This window comes from Cinclus cinclus, chromosome 4, assembly GCF_963662255.1.
Source record: "Cinclus cinclus chromosome 4, bCinCin1.1, whole genome shotgun sequence".
In the NCBI taxonomy this organism is placed as follows: domain Eukaryota; kingdom Metazoa; phylum Chordata; class Aves; order Passeriformes; family Cinclidae; genus Cinclus; species Cinclus cinclus.
Window position 1 is genome coordinate 60,820,297 of NC_085049.1, and position 27,726 is coordinate 60,848,022.

The 27,726-nt window shown below is 43.3% G+C and overlaps 2 protein-coding genes across 3 annotated transcripts; both read right to left on the reverse strand.

The window, feature by feature from the left end:
- Positions 1-7,402: 7,402 nt before the first annotated feature.
- On the reverse strand, positions 7,403-17,125 carry DDX47 (DEAD-box helicase 47). Of its 2 annotated transcripts, XM_062491392.1 has the most exons (13): positions 17,042-17,125; positions 16,395-16,488; positions 14,751-14,939; positions 14,008-14,079; positions 13,403-13,521; positions 12,818-12,889; positions 12,583-12,699; positions 12,289-12,435; positions 11,843-11,980; positions 10,411-10,481; positions 9,768-9,897; positions 9,558-9,681; positions 7,403-7,488 (listed from the first exon to the last, which is right to left on the reverse strand). In XM_062491392.1, exons 1-12 carry the CDS (start codon positions 17,123-17,125, stop codon positions 9,562-9,564), a joined length of 1,353 nt encoding a protein of 450 aa, XP_062347376.1. In that variant the 3' UTR covers positions 7,403-7,488; positions 9,558-9,561. The 2 variants fall into 2 exon arrangements, with proteins under 2 accessions (XP_062347376.1, XP_062347374.1); XM_062491390.1 differs by lacking the exon at positions 7,403-7,488 and having other exon boundaries at positions 9,091-9,681.
- A 3,606-nt stretch (positions 17,126-20,731) lies between these two features.
- APOLD1 (apolipoprotein L domain containing 1) lies at positions 20,732-21,472 on the reverse strand. The gene has a single exon (XM_062491393.1). It carries the CDS (start codon positions 21,470-21,472, stop codon positions 20,732-20,734), a length of 741 nt encoding a protein of 246 aa, XP_062347377.1.
- Between the last annotated feature and the right edge of the window lie 6,254 nt (positions 21,473-27,726).

Below are 27,726 nucleotides of genomic sequence, written 5' to 3' on the forward strand. Positions count from 1 at the left end.
TTACAAACAAACTGCTATAACAGACATTTGTTTGCAGTAATGAAATATCAACTGGAACACAAGCAGCTCTCCTTAAAAGGCTATATACTGCTTTTTCCAGGAATCCCTGGCTGCAGACAAGACCGCACCCAGGATAAGACCCATCAGCCTCTGGGCACCAGGTAGTGCTGCTGCATTTCAACAAGCACATGTTCCCTCTCTAGGACCTGAGGGGAGGTTTATTTGATCACACAGAAAATTCAGTGCCTATGTGCCTACATTTTAAAAGGCAAAAAGAATCACTACAAATTTTAGCATGGACCTTCTGCTTGGCACACAACACATCCCATTACGTGGGATGAACTAACTTGGAAAAAAAAAAAGCCTATGCTTTATGTGAATGAGGGGATCCCACCCACATACACTATGGATTTGAGCAATATTATTGGTCCAAGGGCTTTATCAAATTACAGAGCTGTGATACACATGGGATTCAAGATATTTATGAGATTTTACAGTACATGGGGCTAGCTTTCCCTCAGTCAGAATTGAACTCACACTGTAGACCGGAAGCTTTGTTGAACCAGAACTGAACCAAACCAACTTCAGTACTTAACAACCCAAATAAGAACTAAATCCAGCCTCTAATGATTCACCTGCCTGCTTAGCAGTGTGCTGTCACTAGAGGTAAAGGCAAAGGAAAGTAGCAATCCACATGCATGATTCTGCCAAACAAAGCACACATTCTGGATACATTACATTACAATCTGGTTTCTTTAGCAAATGCAGCATCTGTTCACAGCCCTGTTCCAATTAAAAAAAAATAAAAAAAATCTGTCATTACATAACAGTTGATAATCCCCAATCTCCGGAGTGGTTAATCTAGATGTGTGCATGGCTAAAACCTCAGCTGGACAACTGAAATTGACTTTCTTAACTACTCATTTATAAACACTGAGCAGAACAATGACACTGTTAAAACTGTTACTGGTTAGGATGCATCCTAAGCTTGCAAGACAGCACAAAATTTTGATTGTTTTGCCCTAAATCCAAGCATCCTTCTCGTAACGTATTGAAAAAAAGAATTGACTACTACAAGTAATGAGTCAAAACAAGTTGCTGAATATAAATAAACCATATTTTCCTAACAAGAAGTGCTAATTAATTAACAAAATTAACATTAATTAATAAGAAACTTGCCCACAGAGCCAAACAGGATCTTTATTACCTTCTATCATATACATACTTGTTTGGTATTTTCTAGAGCATCTGGAAACACAGATTTCAGCCAGTCCCTTAACAGCTGAGGTGGGATATGCCTGCAGGTGTGCAGTGGAGGAACCTCTACCTGCACAGGGGTTGCAGAATCTTCCTCTAGGCAAGAGGCTTCAAGGCACACAAGTGTTTCCTAAACTACCATTAAGACAGGGAGAGCCACGTGGGAACTGCTGAGGCAGCTCACAGCTTCCCTATACTCTGAAAAAAAAAGCAAAACAACTGAAAGCAAGCAACTTGGGCAGACACCTGTTAGACAGGGGAAAAGCCTGCAGGACAACAATGCAATGCAGTAGAAAGAACAAAGCACAGAACCAGCTCTCCTAAGGGGGCCTCGTTGCAGGCTGTTTGGTGAGGCAAGGCTGGGGAGAAGGAAGCAGGAGAGAGTGCAGAAGGTGCTTAGAAAAGGGGATGCATACATGAGATTTTCATGGTGAAGGAAGGGATTGAAACAGGTAGGAGAGGCTAAAGGTGGTGTGGGAAGACTGGAGGTCCCAAAAACCCACCAAATAATGGAAGCTTACTAATGCAACACATTCCGGGACATGCTGAGCAAGAGGAAATCTTGCCTGGGAACGACCTCAGCGGAATTCAGCAAGTCTGTGCCAGCTTAAGAAACAAAGTTAATTATGTGAAGAGAACCCTTGGCCAGTGCTTCCAAAGGAACAAGTCAGTCCATGTGGAAAGACCTGAAGGCAGGGAGGGTAGCTGCACCCAGGCACTTGTGGGTGGAGGGGCTTCCCTAGCCCAGCCTTGCAGGGAGATTGCCTGTCCCTCAGTCACAGGAGAGGTGGTTCCCCAACTTCATGCAGCTCCAGGCATCACTGTCCCAAGATAGCAGTCACTGAATGCTTCCAAAGGTTAGTGGAATCCCTTGGTCAACCTTAACTGATCAAATTATGGGAGCAGACTGGGGAATGATGCAATCCTGCAAGACAATTCAGGAGAGCAGAAAGATGCAAAGCCTGCCTTTGGGATTTTGCTGACATACAGGGCAGGCATGCTCGCCTGCTCTGGTGTACCAGTACCTTGTATGTCAGGCAATTCTGGTTTCTGCCATGAGGCTCAGCCCATTGCCCACTTCAGTCACAGAGAAAAGCCTTCTAGGTGAAGCAGAACCCAGGGCAGTACAGAAGCTCACAAGCTGTTTCCCTCTATACAGAATTCATTTTAAGGCTCACAGAATCTGGTTTTAAGGCTCATAGTTTTACTTTGGCTAAGCAAGCAGAAATTTGCATCTTGTTCCTGCCAACATGAAGGCAGAGGAAATGAGTATCCAGATCACAGAAGTCACTTCTAAGCAAGGTCACCCAACCATGGCTGGCTTCAGTTGTCTATTTGTCAAAAGTCTTTTCCCACCAAGAGAAATAACAGCTTCATGCAAACTCACTATCTTGCTGGAAAACAGGGCCTCTCCACCCATCAGTCCTCCTCCTCATCCCTGTATTTTCATGTGTCAATAACTTACAGCACTTCTTTTCCACAGACTTCAACATATTTCTGGACATTAACCCACAAAAGCATCCCCACCTGCACATTTTCTGTGCTGTCTATATAAACTGGTAATACACAGTCCTGTAGATCTCAGGCGATGAGAGAAACAAAGGGCTAACAAAGCTGAACACTTCCAGCTGCCCCAGCCCAAGCAGTGGAAACTAAAGAACATGACAAAGGAAGAGAGCTCTCAAAGGTTTTAATTTGTTTATCCTGATTGGCAGAGGACACACCAGTTCAGGGGCTCCACCTTCCTTTTCAAGAATAACAGAGCAATTAGCTTTCCAAAGGGCTCCCTGTGTTAAAATGAAAAAAAAAGAAAAAAAGGAAGTCTTATTTGCTGTATGTGTAAGATGCAGAGATGGAATACTCACCGAAGATTTAATTGATACCATGCCCTCCAGCAAGCTCCCTTGCCGTTGCACAACAGGGTCATCAACAACAGAAGGCTAACAGGGCCTTTGCACTAGTCAAATCTTTCCCTACACTTGCTACTTCTACTAAATCCAAGAGAGCCTCAATTTTCTGCTGTAGGATTTTCAAAGGATGTTACATACTCACAAACAGTCCCTATAAATACAAGAGCAAGACCAGTGACAGGGATTCCCCCCCCATCGACCCCATCAGCTTAATGCAGCCCTGATGGAGAGGGAATTTCCACACGAATGACAAAATGTTCAGACTGACCAGGTGGCAGCATTTGAAAGAGGAGGGAATAGCCTGGTATACAGAGAATGGATCTTCAGAAAAGTCATCCTCTGAACTAGACAGACTCAGTACAATTAGAGTACAGAAGTCATATCTGAGTGGCTGCTTTGGAAGAACCAAAAGGTTACAAAACACTAGCAGGTGTTTTTACAAGGAAGGGCTCGCTAACAAGCTCATCCAAGATGAGAAGGCCTGGCTACAGCCAGCCAGATAACCTCACATCTGCCTGTGCTTATGTCTAAATTTGATCTTAGAGACAATACAGTAAAATATCTGTTACATTTCTTCCACAGATCTTTTATAATCATTCCTCACCATGTTATACATTTTGGAGAGAACAGCGTTTTTTTTAATTTTCAAAAGTTTACATTTTTATCTAAACTCTTTTTGAAAATTGGGAAGGCAACTCAAAGATTCCTAGATAATACTGAAGAAATTCTCACCAATGGGTAGAGGAAGACTACACTAAGATACACACACATACATCCCTTGAGTGTATCCAATGAAAAACAGCTCAAAGCTCTGCAGGATCTCCAAGCATCTTGAAACCTGCAACTACAGGCATGGGAAGCTGCTTTGTCAGGGGTCTGTTAGGCTGTCTGCTTCATGTTGTTGACTGTGTTTGGAGAAGACTAATCCTTAATGACCAAAGACAGCCTCTGGCAGGCACCAGGGTAAAGGCTTAACAAGTCTGTAAGCATGCACATGAGCAGCAGTAATGGGAAATCACTCACTTGTGGCAAATCTATCATTCTGAATACATACTGAAGGATAAGAAGTATTACTTTCCTGCTGATGATACACCAAGCACAGAAGCTGTCAAGGACAGACCAGGCAGGGTATTTCCTACTATAAATTCCCTTCAACTGAACTACATTTAAGACAGAAGACCAAGTATATGCAATTACATGCATGATTCTGGGGTAACCTTAATATCTGTTGCTTTAAATGAAACTGAATGAGCTTCCACACGTTCTCTCCCAGGCTTTCTCCATGGATCCTTACATTGCTACTGCAGGAAAGGAGGTACTTTTGTGACTCCAGCTCTTATTGTGCAAAAGACTTTCTCCTCCATCAAAGCCAATAAATTTCATGCTTTAGCCTTATTCATGGGACGGAGCAAATGTACAGTGAAAACCACACAAAGGAGTCCTTTTTTTCTGGAAGCCTGAATAACCCAAGCAGTTCATCCTTATCATGCAGTCCTCTATCTATATCACACAGATAACCTGCAGGGCAAGTTTTGCTATTTGCTTTCCTTTACACAGAGGCATGTTTGTGAGTGAAAAATTTGAGCAGGATTAAGGAGGGGGGGGACTTAAGTCCAAATGGGAATACATACCAAAAAACCCACCTTCCTTGAAAATATCAAAAAGGGAGGAGGAAGTGATGGACAGAACCAATGGTGTCTCTGAGATGCCAGAAAGAAACTTTTCCCACTTTTTGCATAGGAATCCTACATTACATTTCCCTTTCCCCAGGAACTTTTACAAGCGCCAAGCCCAAGGGAAGACAGAAATTTTTTACACAAGCCCTGTCCTTAACCTTATTGTAGAGAGAGGCAACAGACCAGCATGCTAATTTCTGCAATGACGAGTATCCTCCTGAGGAGAAAGCAAAGAGTTCTCTACCCTTTGGGCATGCAAAATTACCCTGTGTTAACCTCTAGGAAACACAGCTTCAGGCTTGTAGGAGCTTCCCTGAAAAAGTGCTGAACAAGCTCCAAAGGCATCCACCCTTCCCTGAGGACCTACAATTTTAGTATCTAAAAACCACACAGTGCCACTGTCTCCTATTGCACAACTAAGCACGACCTTGGCACAGTCCAACACACATCCTACCATGAGACATGACGTGTACTCCATTGCCATGTTCAGGAAGGCAAACACTGGTGCCCGGGGGGGGGGGGGCTTTGGAAGCAGAGAGAAAGTGTTATCATCATCATCCTAAGTTTTTGTATTTGAAAGGTCCTCAGGAAGAGATACAGCACTGGAGGCGTGGCTGTATTCATCCTTGGGCCAGAGATCAAGTAACCATTTCCATTTCTTAGGTGTCAGACGAACAAAACTTCCTTAGTTCTCCCTTTTAAATGTTGTTATTCAAAAGGAACTTTCCTAGTCAGACCATGAGAAAAAGCCATCTGAAAACTAAGAAAGTATCTTTTAACCTTTTTTTTTTTAAAGTTCAGGAGTTAACCCCAAGTCTTGGGATTCTGTCAGAAACTCATATTCTGATTCTTCGTGTTTACAATTGTTGGGGTTCCCCTCTCACCTCCCCCCCCAAAAAAATCTAAGTACATAAGGAAGAGGAGTACGAGATGAGAGTGACTATGTGAACTACATCTGGCACCAAAGCTGGATTTTTACAGCATTTACTCTGCAACATTTACAATAATTAATTGCTCACCTGAATGTTTACAGAAGCTCCTTGCAGGCTCCTTACATGTCATTGCAGGCAAACCACAACTTCACATTTATACAACACCAGAGTGGTTGGTTCATGGCTGTGTCTTTCACAGGTCATGCAATGAATTCCATTCATTCTTAGATATGTTCAAGAGCTTTTATGTATGTTGGATATTTTCCTTCTTCTGTGTTTGGTTAAACTGTGAATTTTTACTAACTTCAGTCCTGATTTGTAAACTAAGGCCTTCCAGATTGCCAGATACTTCTGGGAATTCCTCCTAAACTGAGACTCTTCTCAGCACAAGTTAGTGGTGTTGCTAGAAAGTCACGGCATTCAGCTCTCCCTCTTTAGTTCTCTCTACCTTTCTGGGGCAGGGGGACAGGTGGGCTGTCAGGTCCTTGAACAAGCTCATGTTTGCATCATTACTTTTAGAAGATTTAGGCTCAGGCTGCTGCCTGAGAAGAAGGCCCTGGTTTGCCCACTTTGGTTCCCAGCTGTGCTTTCTGGCCCATACCTTCTCTTGCAGCCCCTGGGCAGGAGGTGCGTAACACTGGGGAACTGACATGGCCAAGTCCTTTTCACATGGGTCAGTTCAGTGCAGTTTCTATACTGGACCACTGGGTGGTTGCAGGGACTGCTACTGTTTTGCAGCTATTGTCACTTACCTTGAAGTTAGTTATCCACACTGACATGCATGTTTAATTTTACTTCTCCCCTCACAAGGGTTGACCCACTTCTGTTCGCTCTAGAACATTTAAATGAAAGACACTCTTTTCCTATTTGTTACTACCCCAAGTACTCACCTATGCAGTACTAAAAATCAAAACCATAAAACATAATTTAAAATATGTTATTACAAATACATAAACACCTTGTCATTCTGGACTTTGGAAGTACAGAATTGTTTTAAACTGCAAACATCCCCACTGAACATTTTTTGAGAACAGAACTTTCATTGAAGCGTGAGTTTCAACCATAAAAATATGACAAACTGTGTTAGCCCAATCCTACCTTACATCATGCTAAAGTTAATATTCCACTCATGTCCCTGCTGTGTGAAACTCGAGAGCATGCAGGGGTGTGCTTCAGAACTGCTCCTCAAAAGCCCTCCTGACTGAACAAACACACTGGCAGCAGCTGTTGAACAAAAGTATGCAGCCATGCACATACCAGTGCTGATCTTTTCTTAACATTTATTCAGAGACAGGTCTCACTTCATTCTTTTCCCCTTGTGTTTCATTAGATCAGCTAGATATTTTGTTTTTAGGCTGGCTGCAAATTCTGTTTTGCCCAAATACATCCCTGGACACTCCCTATTCCACTTTAGTTATACAAACACCCTCTGACCCAGCCCCTCTGGAGTAGCCACAATAAAAAAGTCTATTTCCTGCCCCTCCAAGCTGTTGAGACATTTTTAGTTGAAACTGAATGCACATACCTGTGGCAGGTGAGGCACCAGTGAGAATGAGGGTGTGGTGAGACCTTTGCTTGTCTCATGCCAAGTGCTTCTACAACTTGTCCTTCCAAATCAAGGGAGGTGGCCAGCTGTCTAGTCACTCCTCTCAAGGAGGCTCTGTACTCTTTCACAAGGATCAGCTCTATTTCTCTCCACCAATATTCTTGCTACTGTAAAAGAGGGATAATATTTGACTCCATCAAGGGACAAGACATCCCCTCTACTGTTGCAGGCTTCCACATAGGAAGAACACAGTGAGATGCTACAGACTCAAACAACCCTTTAAAGCAAGCCTCACTACTTCTGAAAGCCTCACTACTCTGCCTGCCCTACCTCTTCCAGCAGCCAAGGTGCCCTTCACATCACTTGACAGGACTGACTCTGTACTTCATCCATTATATAGCTGGGAATAACACTCTAGAGGTCTTCCAGGGATCCAGGACCCTCAGAGAGATTTAAGATTCCTTTGCTGATACTGGAACCAACCCCATCCTGCATGCAAATAATAAGAAATTTTGTTCAGGCACCCAGCAGGACAGTTGGGAGTGTTCCTTTGCTCCATGGGGAACAAGGATTTGCATCTCCACCCATATTATCACTCATTTTATTCTCTCTGTGGTGCATTATAGGGCTGTTTTCTCTTATCTGTGTGGTTTGTTACCAAAGGGCCTCATATAATGAACGTGTTGTCATTTACAGGCTTTCATCCCTGCCCCTCTGTGTTAGGACCTGGGGAAGATAAACACTCTTTCTGCTTTACACAAACGCTCTTAGCAGTGAACATACCCAAGATTTGTAAACTATTTGCCACTGACTCAAGACCATTTAGAGCTATCAGACTTTAAGACAGTTGGAAGGTTTAAGTAAACTACTGCAACATAAATAGTGTGAACACTGGCACTCTTTTTGCTCTGAAGAGTATCTCAGTTCCTCATGAAAAAAACAGAGCTAGGTTTTAGGGCATTTCTTTGCAAAATGTGCTGCCCATTACAAAAGTGTAAAAGCATTCTGACTAACATACACGTGGATATTAGATTTATGCTGAAAGTGTGAAATAACCACTGTGGTCATCCTGACTACTGCAATAGCTTTTACTTTCCATTTAGATCTAAAAATAACTATTTTGAACATAGTTTTTCATGCAGCACAAAATCCAGTTTATGAATGGCTCTACTGGGCATTAAGTTTTCACGTTTTCCATGAATTTACATATGCAGGAGCTTCTCACTCTTCTCTCTGCCTGCCAGCAAGAATATCCTGTGTGAAAATTTTTACTGTCATTGAGAACTAGCAGTAACCTTCTGGTTTTATATGAAGTACATTTATCTCATTTTTGCAAAAGTATTTATCTGGCATGGAACACTGCCTAAAAGTAACAAAGTTCCCTGCCTAGGGAAACAAAGAGCTTTCTAGGATACCAGTATTTCTGTACCTCCCAGCGTGTGAGTTGCTTTCCCACGTAAATACCCCCCTCTTGTGTTCACTTGTAAGTACTACGAGAATCGGCCACAAAAACCCCATAGAAAACCCAGACCTATCATTGATGCTGTCAATCATTAGCAGATATTGGACTGAATTCCAGGCAGTGAATAGTTTCATCCTGCTGCAACTCGTTCTCTCTGTGCTGGACTGCTCTTCAGCTGACAAATCTAAGGTATTGATGTCACATCTGAATTGCTGGGATTGACCCAAGAAAACTTGGCAGAGCTGATACACAAAGTGAACAGAACAGGTCAGTGACACGGTAAGGAAAACCAGGTAGCTTTAAAATTAAGCAAAATATATTTTGAGTTCTCAGTGTAACACATTCCTTCACCAAGGCAAGGGCATCACAGCTGTGCTGTGAAAACTCAGTTACTTGTTTTTTACTTTTTCCTCTTTTTTTCCTGCCAGATCTGTCTCCAGATGCACTCAGTGAGATTGGATAGTGGGACAGGCTGCAGCAGTGAAAAGCTGCACTCACACTGCACTTTGTAGTGAATAAGCAGGGCCAGACCACAGCTGCTTCCAGGTCCAGAGGTGATGGTCTCTGATGTGTCCCTGAAAGGAGAACTGGTACTATGGTACCAACATGGGCCAAGCTCAGTCTGTAGCTAGTGAAGAAGAAAAGTAGATTTTTTTCCTCAGGACTGCCAAATTTCATATATAGTTCTGAAAAAAAATCCACTGGAGATGGCTTAGTCGACTACTTTTGATAGCTCAGCCATAAAGAGAACAATAAAAAAGTCTGTTCAAATACCAAACTAGAAGGCTTTCCTTTTCTTCTTTTTCCCTCCTGCCACCTTATTCCTGACACCAATAGCCTCTTCTGTGTCATCATCATCATTCCGAGACCTCTTCTTATCTCCCTGCTCCCGCAGCTCCTGCAATGAAATCAACAGATTGACCCAGAGTTCTGAAGAAATCCAGCCTACAACAGTGAGGGCATGGTCAAAAAGCAAGGACCCACCATTCGAGCAAACCTCTGGGCCTCAGCCACACGCTCTGTCAGCATCATAACTTCTTCCTCTTGCATGGGGAATGCTGGCAGCTTCTTGCCAATCAGGTGTTCAATGCGCTGGAACAGCTCTACATCATACCTGAGGAAAGACAAGACACCAGCTTGAATCAGCCCTCCTGAGAGAGCCTCAGCTGTCACCACTCACAGACTTCACCCCTTATCTCCAGCCCACAGACACTGTTAGTTTGCTGATGGTCTCACAAGCAGCTCAACTGCATCCAAATGATGCCGTTTGGCATGGCTTCTCTGATTTATGCAGCTCATCTTTGTTCAGAAGTATTTGGCAAAGATTTTCTTTTTAGACAAATACTTTGGTGTTTATAAAACACCCCCACAGTTACTGAACCTGCATTAGATATTTTAAAAATATATAAACATGTTGTATAGTCCAGTTACAAACAGTTCTGCTCAATGAACACCTGCTTCTACAACTTATCTAGACTTTCCTTTCTCCCCACCCTAGGCTTTGAATTCTCTCCCCTTTAACTAAATAAAACCAACTGCAGTTCAAAATGAAAAGTAGATAAGGTCAGGTGTTTTCTGCTCTGAAACACAGCTGGAAAGAATAAGTACATTAAATTTTATCACTTACTGTGTGACAAAGGTGATAGATTTGCCAGATCTCCCAGCTCGGGCTGTTCTCCCAACACGATGAATGTAATCCTGGAAAGAATTTTCTTGATAAGCAATAATGTATGTTCACCAAACACAGAACAGATCTTATGGCAGATCAGCCTTTATATTTTCTCTTTAGGAAAGAACAAGAGAATGTCAAGAACACAGTGGCAGGATTAAATGCGCAGGAGGGCATGCAGTATCAGATTTGGAGAAGAGGTATAAGAAGTATAAACTTCAGTTTCAACATTTGAATTCTTCTCTTTTTGAATGAGAAGACCAACTCCAATTATTCCAGACTGCAGGACAGAAGTTGCAATAGATGACCTTTGCCAAGACTTTACTCTCACTTCCTTGGAAAGCTAATATTCACAGTGACTGCATTTTCAGTCTTGGGATCTAATGCTCCAAATATTGCATCTTCCACAGAAACTCTCTGACAAATAGATTTAAACTTGGAAAGCATGGTGAAAGAGAGGATGACTGAGAAAAATTTAGAAGAGCCTGATCTATTAAGCATCTTTGGTCAATAAGATTCTAGGCTGTTTTCCAGGTTTTACACTACATTATGAAAATCAAAATGCTCCCTCCTCCATACAGGATTTGCAGAGAGAAGATTGTAAGAAAGGATCTGTTCTATGGGTAAGATGAGAGGGAAGAGCACAAAGACCATAACACCATTCAAGCTGCTTCCCCCATTGTCTTTTCTTTTTTCTTACTTCTGTGCTTTTACAAAAGGATGTCTTCAAAAGACCTACCATGCTTTCTTCTGTTTGCAAGGCACAGTACCTTTTAATTATTGTAAGCAACAATGGCAACTCCTGAAGTGCACATTAATGATCTGCTTCCTGGAACTAAGCTTTCCCAAACAGGCACATCCCTGAGATAATCCCATACTTTAGATAAGACAGAGAGAGTTGGTAACTTACTTTCTTTTCCTTTTGCTGTATTTTGTGATATGAAGGACACCTTTCTTAGCCAAATGCTTGCTGAATGTCATAATGAGAGAATTAATTTTTTTCTTTTTTTTTTTAACGCAGTTTAAAATATGAAGGTGGACCTGGATCACAGGCACAGAGATGACTACATGAAACTAGTAACATGTTAAGACTGTTTTCAAAGCCCTTTAATGTAATAAGGCAAAACATACAGTCTGAGCAGAAATGCAAAGAATTCCTCACCTCACCTCTTCACTTACAGAATCACTTCTACAACCGAGGCCATGAGACCATACAAACAGAGACCAACTCAATTGTGGAGGCTGAACTACACCTTTCAATGTACAGAATCATGAATTAGGCTTCCAGTTAGCAGAACAGAGAAAAGATGTCTCTGTTCCTTTGTCTACCTTCTCTGTCCAGCTGCTCCCAGTGACCAGAAGCTGTCAGCTGGCACACAGACAGGCTTACCTTAGAGTGCGTAGGAATATCGAAGTTTATCACCACATCCACATGTGGGATGTCCAGACCTCTGCTTGCAACATCAGTAGCCAGCAGAATGGAACGTGCCTTTGCTTTGAACTTGTTTAGAGAGCCCAAACGTTTATTCTGGGAAAAGGACAAAAAGGGAATGAGAGAGTAACACTCATTCTAGTTTCTAATATGCTCTTGTTAAAATACTGGCACACAAGACCTGGGGGAAAAACTACTCAAAAATTTCACTTCCCTCCTTTCTTTCTAAAATATTACATAATCAGGGGCAGCATTCACATTAGTTAAATTTCTATGGATCAGTCCAGTCCAATAGATGTGAAATACTCCTCTTGCAAGGCAGGTGTGACTCAGTATGGTGCAGCAGCCCATTTCCCAAGCCCCAGGCCCCCTGCCTACTCTGTTGTGTGGGGTCATGCCCATACCTGACTCATCTGCCCATGGAGGGGAATGGCAGTGAACCCCAGGTTGCGGAGCAGTAGAGCAGTCCTCTGAGTATTGTTACATGTACTACAAAATATCATGAAAGAGTTACCAGCCAGTTCATTCAAGATATAAACCAGGTAGCTGTCCTGTAAAGAAACAGAGGAAGAGTTCAGAAAACCCTAGAGATAATCACACGTGCAACATTAAGTCGAGGCCTCAGAAAATTACAAGACATTGGACGGATACAAGAACAAGAAAAGACAGTAAGAGAGAAGAAACAGAAGTGCCATTACCTTGAATTTGGAGGGGATAAAAATGTAGTACTGCTGCAGTTTTTCAACTGTCTGATACTTGGAAGAAACAGCACATTTAACAGGATTCTTCAGAGCAGCACGCTGGAGTTTTTGAACCTGGTAAGATCAATGAAATTCAGTTGGACAGAGATCTTGTCAGAAAATTGTATTAATACAGTCTAGTCAAGAGGATGGCCTGATGGAAAAGAACTAAAACAGATAAATCTGCTCCCACCTTCTTGGTCATAGTGGCAGAAAACAGGAATGTCTTCCTGTCTCGAGGAATCACTTTCAGTATCTTATCCACCTGTAAAAAAATAAGGAAATGGAAACAGTAAATACTACAAGCAAGAAAGACACAAGCCTTCCACAAATATAAAGACCATCCACATGAAGAGTAATGCACGTGTAAACATACAGTAGGAACAAACTTTTCTCTTCTAAAGGGAAGGTGTATGCTGATACCTTGTTGACAATTAGACAGTGTGAACTCCAAAAGTCCAACAACAGGGCAAATACCAGGCAATGTTTCTGCAGGAATGTGTGTGTGATAGTGCTTTCTATACTAACTGCATTATACATCAGACATTCCAGAGACACCAGTGGATTTCAGAGACAAAGTGTCTCCTACTGTCCTGGCAGCGCTCTGCAGAACTCTGCTGTGTTCTAATCACCACAGACTTCTGCGTAATTATCAGATCTTAGTTACAACTTACTACTAATTTATACAGAACAGCTCAGTGTTTATTATGTGACCACATGAAGCAATTTTAAAGGGACTCCTCTGGTGTTCCAAACTTGTCTTTTAGCAGATTCCTACCTCTGTCTCGAAATCCATGTTAAGAATCCGGTCAGCTTCATCCATCACTAGGAACTTCAGAGCTCGTAAGTTGAAGCCCTTTGTGTTCTCCAGATGATCAACTAGACGGCCAGGGGTTGCTATCAAGAGCATCATAAGTGAAAATTCAGAATGAAAGCAAAGGAAAATATCCAAACAGGCAAGAGACTCACCCATTACAGAAATGGGATTCTTTGCCCAAGAAAAGTAAAGATTGCTTTGTAGGAATAACTCTTTCACAGGGTATCTTCAGAGAGTGTTTTGAAGAAAGACTAATGGAGTTAGACTCTCTAAAGAATATCCTAAAAATAAGTGACACAAAAAAGACTGTAGACAAGCTGTACTGTGAAGGATGAGACCTGCATTTTAAATATTTGAGGAGAATGAAAAAACAAGCCAAAAGCACTCTAGGTCTAGGTTTGGAATGAGCTTGTAGCAACAAGTTACTGGTGGTTACTTCAGAAACTTTAACAAGCCAGTACTCAGAGCTTGGGACAAAAAACAAAATGAAGGATATACTGTCCTTTTTCTTGGTTAGCTGCAGTTTGGTAATATTCATACTCCACATCCCCAGGACATCAACTTACCAATTATAACATGTGGTTTCTTGGCTAAGGCCAAAGATTGAGACATCGTGTCAATTCCACCAACAATAACCGCTGCATGACAAACAGAGTGGAGTGAATCCCTCAGCGTAGCACCAGCCCTCCCGTGGCACTGCAGTGTTTACTCCTAATGCCCACCAACCACAGCAATTCTGTACAAATGAAAAGCTACTTATTTTTATGAGAAAATACTTTTTTTTAGCATATATGACCTTCCTAAGCTTCTTAAGTCATGCAATTAATTCCTTACTGGCCGCAAATATTTTATTTTCACAGCTGAAGAGCTACAGGTAGAATCTATTCCCTGCAGTTTAACTTGGCTGCAAAAATCTAGGGATTCTAAAAATACCCACAATGCTTTTTCTGACAGATTATCTAAAGAATCAATACAGTCTAAGAGGAAGATTAAACTACATCACACCACAGCAGGGAGCTCCATGCAATTGCACTGGACACAAACCCACTACTGAGAACATTCTCTTCTACTTCCACCTTTGACTATTTAGATACAGAATGCAGAAGAGCTGTAGACCGCTCCATGCAGAAAAACCATGTGGTCTTTTTTTCTTTCTACAAACCTGATACCAGACCTGTCTTCCAGCAGCATAAGCATTTCTCACATTCTGTTCAACCCCTCATACAAATCCTCTATTTTTATCTTTGCAATCTCAAGACGACAAACTGGTCTTCAGGAAAACTCATCCAATACCATAAAAGCTACTTACTGCTTTGAACACCGATGGAGGATCCAAGAGCTTCAAACTGCTCTGAGATTTGAAAGGCCAGCTCCCTTGTTGGTGTGAGGACAAGAGCAAATAATCGCTGAGGTGTTTCCAGCAGTGCTTGAAGAATTGGCAAAGCAAAGGCTCCTGTTTTTCCAGAGCCAGTTTCTGCCAGTCCGATCACGTCTCTGCCTGCCAGAAGGAGCAAGGGGGCAAAAACTGTTATGCATCCAGAACAGAGAAAGACTTTAAAGCACTGTGCAACAAAACATAAGCATTCTCTGAGAACAGAAAAAAAAGCAGACACAAGAAAGGCAAAAAAAAAAAAACAAAACAAAAACCCAAAGGGCCAAACCAAAGAATTTCAGAATCTCTCTGAAGCATTTTTAGACTGTGATTTTATTTGTACAATGATTACAGGCTCAACAGTCAATTTTCTAGCTAAACTTCTGTTAATATACAGGGTTTCATGCAAACTTTAGGTTTAAAATAAATTTTACATTATTATGTTTCAAATCTGACAACAGTTTACAGCTTAATGACTCTATCTCACTATTCTAGTCCAAATGTTGTCTGTTTACTGGCTTATGAGGAAACAGACTGTGGTGTTTGAGACTTCAAAGCACAAACTACAGGACAACAGCACTACCAAGCTCACATTTCTCAAGCCACAGCTGTGCCATTTAAAGAGTAATCCAAACCAGTTTGCAATAGGAAGGGTAGGACAGAAAGTCTTTTGTCCCAAAACAATGCAGGCAACAGGGTAAAATTCATCAAGAGAATCCATTATAACCTCCTAAGCTTATACAGCCAAGAAGACCATGCTGTCAACAGACCTTACACTGGAAGCAGTCTCTCAGGAATGCAGTATTACCTTTGTGTTTTCTTTTTTTTTTCCCCCAAGAAAATCTTGTATGTGTAGTAAAAGAGTCTGACAAAAGTTAAATGCTAAGACAGAAGAGATACTGAAAGTTTGTTCCCATTCTGTCACTATGTTGCTCCTTTCCTCCCTGAGAGTGTTTTGGAGGGTTTTGTTTAAAAAAAATACGTATTTCTAGAGGTAGAAATGTCTGCTGAATTCAGTAATTTTTTTTTTTTGTAATTCCAGAATGCTTACAGAAAATCACTGTGCTTTGGTTATCTCTCCTTGGAATTCTAATTTCAAAGAGTTGCCTGCTTACAACAAAGCAAATTATACACACAGTCAAGGCATTTTTACTTTCAGTCACACACATTCTGTAGGTCTCTATCAGAAGCAGCACAATATAAAAGCTATTGGAAGCTTCCTGTATATCCCTGAGCATTTCAGGAACGAAATTATCAATGCAGACTAGCAGTACAAATGATTAATAAGAGTTCTATTTAACATGGAGTGCCAGAACTACAAACAGGGGTGACCACTCAAGAACAGTGTTTGTACCCATTGCCAAGTTTGTGACCGCAGGCAGTGTTATAGGATAAACTAATATTACAAGCACCACCTGGAAAGGACACAGAATGAATATGAAAACTACTTCTAGGCAGAGATCCTCAACAATTAAGAAGGTGGGACACACTCATCCCTGATCCTTCTCACTCAGCAAAATTCATTCACATAGAATTCCTGGAGCAGTCCCCAGATCAGGATCAAAGAAACATACTGCTCACCTTGGAGAGCCACTGGAATAGCCTCAATTTGGATCTTCGTTGGCACCTTCCATCCCAGCTGGTCACAAGCTTCACACAGGACATCTGTTACTCCCTGGACATTAGCGGTAAGAGAAAAGGGAAACAGACATCACCAGAAAGACGTAAATTAAATCACAGAGTTAAATGAAATACATGCTGCAACAGAGCCATCTTGTCTCTAGCAGAGACAAACCGCACCAGGCCCCCAGTGCTACTCTGCTGCTCACAGCGATCCCCACTTCCACCAGTAACTTCACCGGATTTGTTCAAAATCTGTTAGAGATGACTGTCACAGGAAGAATAAGATCGGTTTTACCCTAGTTTACACAAGGAAATCCCCTCTGCACACACAGCTATCTCTTCACCTCAGGGGTGACCCATGAGTGTAAGAAAACAAGAAACACCATGCCAAGTTAAGACAACTTGAAGACAGCGGCGATGGGAGCAGCCACGCCAACCCCAGCGTCCCCGAGTTTCTGGGGAGCGCCGCACGTGTCTGTCTGCCCGCGGGCACACGGCCCGGCCGGGAGCTACCCCGGCCTCATCCGCGCGGGGGGAGCAGGACGCTGCTCCTCGGGACAGGGCAGCCGGCACCGGGGGCAGAAGCGGCTCCGGCCCGGCCTCACCAGGTCCTTGAAGCTCCGTGGCTCCTCCGCCGCCGGCTCCTGCTCCGGCTCCGCCGCACACCCGTCCTCTTCTCCTGCCGCCATCTTGGCCCGTCCTCTCCCGGCGCGGCGCAGCGCAGCGCAGAGCATTCTGGGAGCTGTAGTCCTCCCCGGGGCGCGACGGGATTTGTAGTTCCGGAGAAAGAGCCGAACGGGGCAGGTGGATTTTCCCTCAGTTCCGAGAGGTTCCCAGGGAAGGGAGACTTGCGGATCTGCAGCCGCCTGTCCTGGGACAAGGGCACCCTGAACTGGCTTTGGGAAATCCCGCCAGCCTGCCCGCCCGGCGTTAACCCCGAGCAGCCCAGCCTCAGGCCCGCAGCTCAGCGCTGCACGGCTTGGGCAGTGCGTGATGCTGTTCCCAGTTCATTCCTTCTACAGCTGTGAAAGAACAGGCAAAGTGAGCGGACCAGGCACAAAAACACAAGAATGTGTATTAACTTACATCCACAGTGCGTATAAAGAACAAATTAAGTGCTTGGGATGTGTCCGTATGAAACATTCTGAAGTGATGGGACGAGGGAAAAGAGCTGTCGTTGTTCCCTATATCAGTTCTGTGTTGTTTTTCTGTTTATGAGAATGAGTATAAATTTTTGAAGTGCCAGAAATACAAAATAAACTGAACTCAGGCCTGCAAGAGCTTGGTGAGAGGTGAAAATGGATATGCATTTAATTACCATCCAAGGAGTGCAGCATCAAAATATCTCCACGATGGAAGTTTCTGAGTCATTGGTTTCCATCTGGTCTGGGTGTAACATCTCTGATTTATAGTCCTGATTGCAGCAGGACAACCTTGTAGCTAGGTGAGGTTCCTTTGTTTTAGGGAAAAGAAGGCTCACATATACAGCATGCTGGGGTTAGGTGTTTGGGCTTCAAAAGGATAGCAGAGTTGGCTCCAAAATAAAACTCATGGCTGCATTTCTGAGCAGATTTCCCTCTCTCTGGGAAAGCTGTCTGGGCGTGCTCTCAGTGGAAATGCTGATATATACTTCAGCATCTGTCCCTGGATTCCAAGTGTGGCATTTCCTCTGTTCCCAGAACAATGAGGAAAGTGAGAGGAAATACGAACGAACCCTCTGCGTGACAGGGAAAGAAGAGGAAACCTGGAACAATTCATGGGCAGGAGTAAAAATGTGAAACTGCTGCATCCCACTGTGCTCAGGAGCAATGATAATTTAAACAAAACAAACAAACAAACAAACAAACAAAAACCCCAAAACCAAAAGAACAAACAAGCAACAACAACACCAACAAAAACAACAACAAAAAAATCAACCAAAACCACCCTGTGTACATGCTCATTTTTACCATATGTTTCAAAAATTACAGCAGTTGGAGCCATCAGCTTGCTGGCTACCATTAGTGCTGAAGGTTAAGGCTGGCCAGCACGTAGACATGAACCCCTGTAAGGGTCACTGGGATGCCTCAGGAAATGGAGTCAGGGATGTGACAGGAAGTCACTGCTTTTAATGCTTTATTGAACTCCTTGCCCATATAATCTGGTGCAGTTTTAGTGGGGAGCAGGGTGGAGCAATTCTATTCTGGTGAAATTCCAGTTTGTGCAATTCCCTATTGTCAATAGATGTATTTGAATGAAAGTTTTCTCCTATCCTAAACTGTTGTTGGGAGCATTAATGCATGACAAAATGAATATAGAGTAATAATTCTAAGTAGTAATTCCTTTCTTGTGCTTTTCAGCACAGGACACTGCAGATTCTACTGAATTTAGAAATTGTCACTGCAGGGCTTTCAAACTTGGCTTTTAAACAAATATGCTCCTAGCTCTACTGCATATTACAGCTCAGTCTTCCTTAGCAGGGTGAGAGCATCCCCAGCAGATGAATTTTCGTACAGACACGATGTCAGTTATTTCATAAGGGGTGCATAATGAGATGAGATGAGATGGACAATGTGGACAGCACATCACCTCCAGGTGTGCCGAGAGACACTGACACAAAAGTGCTTCATACTCATTTATTCGAATCAGCAGTGTACTTGTTCATTTCTGGCAAACAGGCATGAGTTTCAAAAGCATTTCAGTCCCACTCTGGGGAATCAGAGCTTTTATTCTTCCTACAACATATTAAAACAAACATTGATATAATGAAAAGAAGAGACTAAAAGAACAAGGATTCAAGCTTTGTGACATGGAATGTTGCTGTCCCTAAAAACTTAGTCAGTGTTACAGAATTACAGAGTAGGCTTTTCTGATCATTTGCATTTGTGCCTGCGCAGAGAAGTTTCCCTTATCCCCTGGGGCAGGCTTGTGGAGGGAGTTACCTCTGCGTTAACTCTTCTAGTTGCCTCAGGCTAGTTTCAGGGTCTCTTCCTTGTATGATCCCCATCATCACCATACTTGGGCACTTCTCAGTGGGATGATCCCAGAAACATCCTTGTGAGGTAGGGAAGTGCTATTATCCCCATTTTTAGATGAGGATCTGAGGTACTGATGGCTCAAAATCACAAAGGGCATATTTAGCAGAACAGTCACTTAAAACAGGGTCCCAGTCCTTGCTCCTGCTTTGTAGGGGCTGTGCCACTGAATCTTCCTACTCCTGTCTACCCCTCCTGAATATCAGTACCCCCATCTGTTTCACTAATGTGAAGCCTTCCCCAGGAAGCGTCGCTAGGAGTACGTGCAGCTTTCCATGAGTGCTGCCTCCCTCCTCACAGATGATCCACTGTGGGTCTCACAGGCTGCTTGACTGCATGGAGAGTGGCACCTCCACCTCTCAGGTGTGCTCCCATCACAGCTCCAGCTCAGACCAGTAACACCAACCTACGCTTCCCTTCTGGCTGTGGGAGATATAACTGCTTCCTTCCACCAATGCCCTGAGGCAGACTCTGGTTCCAGGATCACCCTTCTCTCTGTTTTGGCTCCTAAGACTTATTGTCACTGTTTGACTGTGTTTCACCTATTTTATAACTATCAGTATTCAGGTCATGCTTTCCTTTTCCTACAGGGATTTGCCCTCCCTCACATCAAAATAATAGATAACTTGCTCTCACATGCTACAGACTTGCTTTTACTCTGAAAAACAACAGCTTTCCTTTGGAACAGAGGCCTCCTTTAAAAAAAAAGAATATATATATATATATATATATATATATATATATATATATATACACTCTTAAATACAATATCATAACCTTAAATTCATACTATGTAAATAAATAGAATACAAATGTCACATTTCTCAGTCTGGAGAGGTTTCTTCAAAAGGGATAAATTCTGGCCCTGCTTTTTCACCCTGGGATGGTGAACTATCCATGCAGTCTGTCATATCTGGAGCTGCTTCTTTCTACAGCCTTCCCAGATGTACCTTGGTAATGGGATTGTACTCTACTGGAAATTGGCAGCTGCTGGCTTTTTTTAGGGTACTCCAGCCCTTGTACCACACGCAGATTCAGAAGTTTCTTACAAACCAGGTTCAGTCAGCATCAGGTATTTCATCCACCTCCTGACCTACTTCTTTTTGCTGCTTTGGGGAAGCAGAGCAGTGGAGATGTCTGGGCAAACAGGGCTCTGCAGAACGTCTGCCTCATGGCATCAGCACCCTGAACTGTGAAACAACAGGCAGCAGTGCTAATGGTCTCAGTTAATGATGTCACGTCTCCAAACCCAGTTTTTATATGTTGCTCTGAAGCACTGTTTCAGCTGGACGGCCTCAGGCTCTCGGCAGTGGTTTTAGCACCCAAGCAGAGTCTCCTCGTACATGGGGAAAGCTCTGTTCTGGACTCAAGAAGATCACAGACTTCATCCATTGCCCTGGTGCAGGTCTCAAGGTTGTCAGCCAGCTTCTGGATTTTGGCCTTCAGCACAGCCTGGCTTACTTTAGTGACCTCCTTTGTGTATTCCGGCACGAGGAAGCTGTGGGAGCCGCAGAAGACCATGAAGCAGACGGAGTTGTAGAGCGAGATGGACGCCCTCTTCTCCGACTGGAGCAGCGCAGGGTCCCCCGGGCCCTGGCCCCGGCGAAGGAACTCCAGGCAGCCGAGTATTTCCCTCATCTGTTTCCGACAAGTCATTGCAATTTCCTGCACCTTCCTCACCTCCCGGGAATTGCAGAGCACTAAGGAGAGGTCGGAAGTGATGCTGACGGCCCCCCCGGCCGTGGCCAGACCCAGACCCACGGCCGACGCCAGGAGAGAGGCTCCCAGCGTTGCCGGGCTCAGGGACAGCCCCAGGATGGCTGTGACTGCTCCTGCGGCGGTCAGGGTGCTCCCGCTGACATTGGCAATCAGGGACCTTGTGCGGAGCTTGTTGAGTTTCCGAGCTGCCTTGTGAAGGTGAGCGATTTGGCCGCGCAGCCTCCGTCTCTGATCCAGCAGGGCTACGTGGAAATGGCGTGTGGGGTCTGGTGTTAGCGGAAAAGCAGCACTGGTCCTCTCCATGGTTTCTGTTCAGAAAAAGAAAAGTCCGGGTTGGGATTTATGTCAAAAAAACCCCCATGCGACACGCTCATGGGGACATCCGTGCTAATCCTGGACCACCGTTTCAGGGATGGCATCCAGGCAAATTTTTGTTGCTTCACCCAGCTACAAGAAAGGTTTTCCACCTGCGCACGCCTGCACTCGCAGGTACACACACATACCCCTTTGAATGTATACATTTAATTATGTATTTCAGTGTAACTTTTAGACAGAGGAAGGTTAAAATGTTTTTCTTAATCCCTGCAAAGACTAAAATATCCTAAGGACTGTGGTCAGAGGTGCTGTTGCCATTATCTCTGTGAGGACACAAAATGTCTCTTCAAACCCTGAGGACAGAAATTCCCCTGAGATAAGGTGACTCAGTGCCCAGAAGAGTAAGGCTGCCAGAACTAATCTGTTGTCCTCCTGATGGGTTTCAGAGGATTTGCAATATAGAAGAAATGTCAGACTCCAAGGAGTCTTTTCCTTGGAGAAAAAGACCTTTCTTTTTTCACAAGAAAGGTCAGACTCCAAGGAGGTGAATGCCACCATCCCAGTCTTTTGTTTAGGGGTGATTTCCTATTAAAGGAGGACAGAGGGAAGCTGCAGAGTCTATGTCTGGATTTTCCATATAGGAGGTGAGGAGCTTATTAATGCCTTGGATGGGCATTGTGAACATCCTTCCTTTCTTTAATCTTCAGCAACTCAAGGCCCTGCAACATTTTTTAATTTCTATTGTAACCCCATGTCAGAGTATGAACAAAGATGGGACCTGTTGTTCTGTGGTTCTTAGTCCAACCTGTGGTCATAAACACCCAGTTATAGTGGCAGGGAGACCTACAAACCTTGTTTAAAAGTCATGAAGAGCATATCTGAAAAGCAGGCCCAATTTTAGTGTGCACTCCCTTGTGGATGGGGAAACAGGAGAAATACAGAGGCCTGTGAATAGAAAAACTTAAAAACTTCTGGCTCTGGAAAACCTCCCCTGGCAACATAGCAGGAGAGCCTTTGCTTCTAGAAGATCAATTTTCAGTGTTTCTGTGCTAGATGATCTCTGTTTGCTGTCTCTGTTCCTTACCACAAGGGCAGAAAGAAATGTTCTGATAAACATTTTCAGGTTGCTCTAGGGCTACAAAATGCTTTACAAAGGAAGCCAGCAACCTTAACCCCGCTTACAGGGAACCTGAGGCAGCAGAGTCAACAGGAGTGATGTAGCTGATTGCCTGGTGGAAGCAGAGTTTCTGTGCTTCACAAAACTGCACTGTGCACACAACTGTGCTGCCTCTGTCCCTAGCAAGGTCCAGCCACAGAGCTGAGAAGCTGTTTGGAGCCCATAATGCCCACACAGCCAAAAGGGGTCTATAGCAGAAAGACCCTGTCACTAAGCCAATTTATTGCTGCAGACACCTTTTCACTTCTAAATCTTCTGTACTGTGGGAACTGAAGGTGCCTCATAAAGTTACACTATGTAGTTAAGATACCCGGGGTGTCATTCTGCACAATCCTCAGGTTTCAGAAAGAGAAAACTTTGTACCATAAGTAGTCTTTCCATCTGGAAGTGTATTCAGAAATCTCTCTGCTGTCTTTCCCCCTTCTGCTAGCTTGCCCTAATCCATCTCACACAGATCCTTTAAGACACACCCTCCCAGGCCCTTCAGAAAATGCCCCCAGTCTCTCTTGGTGTCATTAGGTCATTCGAATCACTTAGTGCACTGTGCTTCTCTCAACCGGAGGCTGTGTCCTATTATTTTTACACTATAATTAGAAATAAAGCTGGAAGCATAAGGACTAACACTAATCTAAATGGATACCAGCATTGAAATGAACAATGAGCATATCATCAATAACTTAAAAACAGGTCAATATGATGAGCATTAACTATGTCAATTCCTGTAGCCTTTTAACAATTTGTTCTGAAGATTTAGTTGCTGAGAACTGTCTCAGGTAATACCAGCGACTGTTGCACTGAATTATTAGGAAAATAATTCAATATATAGCATAGGCTATGTAGGGATGCAAATCTTTTGATATTGACTGATGCCAGCACAAAGGAAAAGAAATCCAACTCCCGCTTTCAGAGAAAAATCTCCCCAACAATAAGAGTATACATTAGTCCAAAATCTGCAAACACTTCCTTATAGAGTACTCAGAGACACTACAAAAATGACTGGTTCAAACTTACCTTCAGTTTCCAGCCACCCTCCCAGCAGACAAATTTTGATCTGTTTCTGGAGGAGACCAATTTATAGCTCCTGCGGACCAATTGCTGCGATGGAAACACTTTGCCTCATACTGGGAGTTTGCCATTTCCTGCTCTCTCTTGTGCAGAAGGATGTGACACACTGGAAAGTGACCTGTGGGACAGTGAGCACACATCATGTTCAGGAAACAATCCCTGCGAATGAACATTGTGTGTTCGCTTTTCCTGAAGTGTAGGGTGAAAAAAAAAGGTTTAAAAATCGCAGCCTATTCCTGGCTCTGAGGTAGTGCAGACATTCCCTGCAGGGAACAGTTGCCTTTCCTTTCCCTGAAATAGAAACTGACTTTATTCTGTGCTGGAGCCACCAATTGCTTGATGACTTAAGATTCCCTCCACTACACATCTAAAGCCAGGGGAGCTATTGGCCAGCCAACTACACCATTCAAGGCCAGTGCACTTTTTTAAAACCCCAGCTCTTTGGGAAAATCCATAAAAGGGAAGCAGCCCCACAGCAAGATGATTGCTTCGAATTCCCATCCCTTCTCCTTCCTAGTACATAAAAGCATATTGCAAAAGGAGTGATCACCCTGTGGTTTTACTGTTTCTTAACCGTAGGCACCACAGTGGTTGAGAAGCAGCCCTCTTGTTTTCCTGAAGTACCTGCCCAGCAATCAATAAGAAATAATAATTTGGATCAGAAAGAAAGGGTCATTTGAATTCCCTGTTTTGCTGCCTGCTATTGCCTGGCAGTTGTGCCATAGAGATGTGGCCAGAGGAAAGAAGTGATGAAGGTGTTGGGGAGGAACAGCCTAAGTGCCACTCCTGGTGCTGCCTTCCATGCTGAACCAGGGCCGGTTTTAATCAAAGAAAGAATCTTTTGATGACATCAGGAAAAATAACTTTTTTGATGGCACTCAGTGATAGTCCAAAGTGACATGTGTCTTTATGGGCCACAGGGCCTGTGGTCCTGGGGACATTTATTTTGATCAGCTGTGCTTGAAGATGGGGCATCTATTTTCTTTTTTTTTTGGTGGATTCTTACTCTTCAGGACTATTTGCTGACAGGGAAGCTCTGATTTTGCCCTTAACCTATTTAATCTGAAAGCTATCTAGCTATCACTGAGTGGTGAGGCTTTTGTGTTAAATTTGTAGGATGCCTAGCCACACAATTGCTGGAGCTGACCTTAAAAAGGGCTGAGACAGAAGCAGCAGGCAGGGAGAGGAGAAGGCTAGGATTATTAATTTCAATAGCAACTTAGTTTTCAATTATGTTTGAATAGGTGTGAAATAGTATGTCAAATGTTTTTTCAGGGGTGGACCTACAGGAGATGAAATATGAATGAAAAAATGAATAGCTTGGGAGAGTTATTTCAACCTCTTGCAGGCAGGAAAAGAGAAAACACCATTTTGAAGGTGCCTAAATATGCAGCCCTGGTCTGTTACAATTTTTTACATACTGCACATTAACAGGAAGGTGAGCTTTGACACTGAAGGAAACTGCACTTTAGCCTTTCCCTTTGTTTTAGCAAGTGTATGATTGAATTGGAGCCCATCTGCCTTGGCAAGGGTTTGTTGATAGAGAGTTCTTTTCTCACGTTCCCAAATAGAATAGGGCACTTTTTTTTCCATGTAGCTGCATCTCTGTTACAATTTGTGCCTGCAGATATGTCCTCGTTAGGACAGTGAATTTTGGTAAAAGTGAAATAACAAAGAAAAGGAAAAAAAAAAAGAGTCTAGAATGAGCCTCAAATGACAACATAGTTTTGGATGCTCCCCTTCCTTTCCCAGTTCTTTTCTTTCAATATACTCAGCTACAAAATATTATCAGAAACTCCTGCAATGTTCAGTTTGTGGGCAAGGACAAGATTAGGGGGCAGAAGAGACAATTCATTTTTCTTAGACTATTCCCTCACAGACTTTCATGCCCACTGAAAGATCTGCACTTTACTCAAGATGAGATGTTGGTCTCAGCTGAGGCTGGTTTTTCAGAGGAATCATCCCTGGACTCCTTCACCATTTAAAGATAATGTTTCCCCATAATCCACCCCTACAATAAGGTTCATACCCAGAAAGTATGGACTTCACGTGAGGAGATCTTAGAAAAGTGATGTGTGTTACAAAAAGAAACATTATTTCCTAGGGCTGGCCCTACCGCAGCATTTTGTTATCTGTTCCTGTCACTGCTGACACTCTCACAAACATCCCTCTGGGGAGAATGCTGGTCTTCTCTCCCACTGATAGTTAGAAAGACCAGCTCCAGCAAAGGTGAGCAGGTGGGAATGGGAGCTGGATGGGAGAAAAGTGGCTTCTCTCAGCACCTGCCAAGGGCTGAAAGGCTTCTAGTGCCATTAGTGCACTTGCCCAGATGTAAGCACATCTGCTGGGTCACCAAGTAGGTTCCAGGAGCCTGCTTGGAGTGAATCTTAGCTTATGAGGGATCTCCAGATGTGTGGAGTAGATCTGACCTTCCCTGGGCAGTTGTGCAAGCTGCTGGAGGCCTGCCCATGCTGCCTGCTCTACACTTTCACCCAACCCCTCTGCTGCTGCTGCCTCCTTGTTGGTGACCTGCAAAGTGCTTGGGCTTGGTGGCGGAAGGGGCACAGCAGGTGTTTCACAAAGACCCTGGCCAAAAATGGTACCTCTGCTCCACCCTTTCCCATCTACCACATCCTCTTGAAATGCCTGAGGGCACTTTTTGGGAGCAGGTGACCAGAAAAGGGAAGGAAGGATGTTTTGTTGCCTCAGCTCTCTTCCTTTCAGAGGATTTTGGCAGAAAGAACTGTTCTTTATATTCCTGGTCTCTCCAGCAGAAGGGATATATGGCAGAAGTGTTTGATCTGAAGCTGTTTGCAGCTACTGTGAATGCAAATGTATAACACTTAAAGCTGGAATTTCAAATATACACTTCCTTAACTAACATCGTTTTGATCAAATACCTGAGAAAAATGGAGTAATTTTACATTTATATACCATTTTTTTTAACGGGACATTTCTGCCATGCTTGGTACTTTCAATCTTAACTACTGGACCATGGAGCTAAAAGCTGTCTTTTTTCTTTTATTTTCTTTTATAATTGTATCAAAGACAAATCTTAACTTTTCAAAGCAAGATAATAATTCAGAATCAGTGAAAACTAGAATAGGCCAACACTAAAACAAAGAAATCAAATTGGTACAAAAGGGCTGCATCAGCTTTTAGTAACCTTACCAGTAGATCCAAATTAATTTTTTGAAAGCATCCCAGAATGAGACAGGCTGCTCTGGGCTCTGGTTACTGGTGTATGTGGTGCTTCAGCTGGATTTGAAGAAAGCTGCAAAGAGCAGAGCAGGGTGGGAGGAACAGGAAAGACTATGGGATGAGAACACCTCCTGTAAGTTCCATTTAAACAGAAAATTAATCAAGCACACTGACTTTGCCTGCTTTGTGAGCAAGCATTCACGTAACAAAAATACCATCTGAAATTGCCTCATCAAAACACTGTTGGCAGTTCTTGCAGAGATCAAGCATTTATTTGGACGCAGAGAATGAATTTCTAGAATGTATTTAAATGGACCAGCTTACACTGCCTTTTGCCAATTTTAATTTCAGTGCAGGCTGTGTGGTGTGAGACTGTCCCTGACACAGGGAGGAGCAGCTCCCCACTCAGCCCATGAGCCTCTAGCCCTGGCTATGGCACAGCTGAATGTATTTCAGTGCAGCCACATGCAGGTTCTGCTGAGACCTGTGCTGTTGGGGGCCTTTTCTCTGCTCACCTTCTTAGCAGTGGCAGCAGAGCACCACACCAGAGCAAGTCAGGCTGCCCATCTCCTCCAGGACTATAGGAAATAGAGAATTGTTAGCATATTTCCAGAATTGAAAAAAAAAAAAAAACACAAAAAAAACAACCCTATTGGGTCAGTAAAAAGTAGAAATTAGGTAACCTGATTTCTTGTGTCTCTTTTCCAATGGATTTCTTGATGGCTGAGTTCACAGGCAACATTTCTCGTGAAAGAAAGGAGTCTGGATTCTTCTTACCTACAAAATCTACTCAATCTTG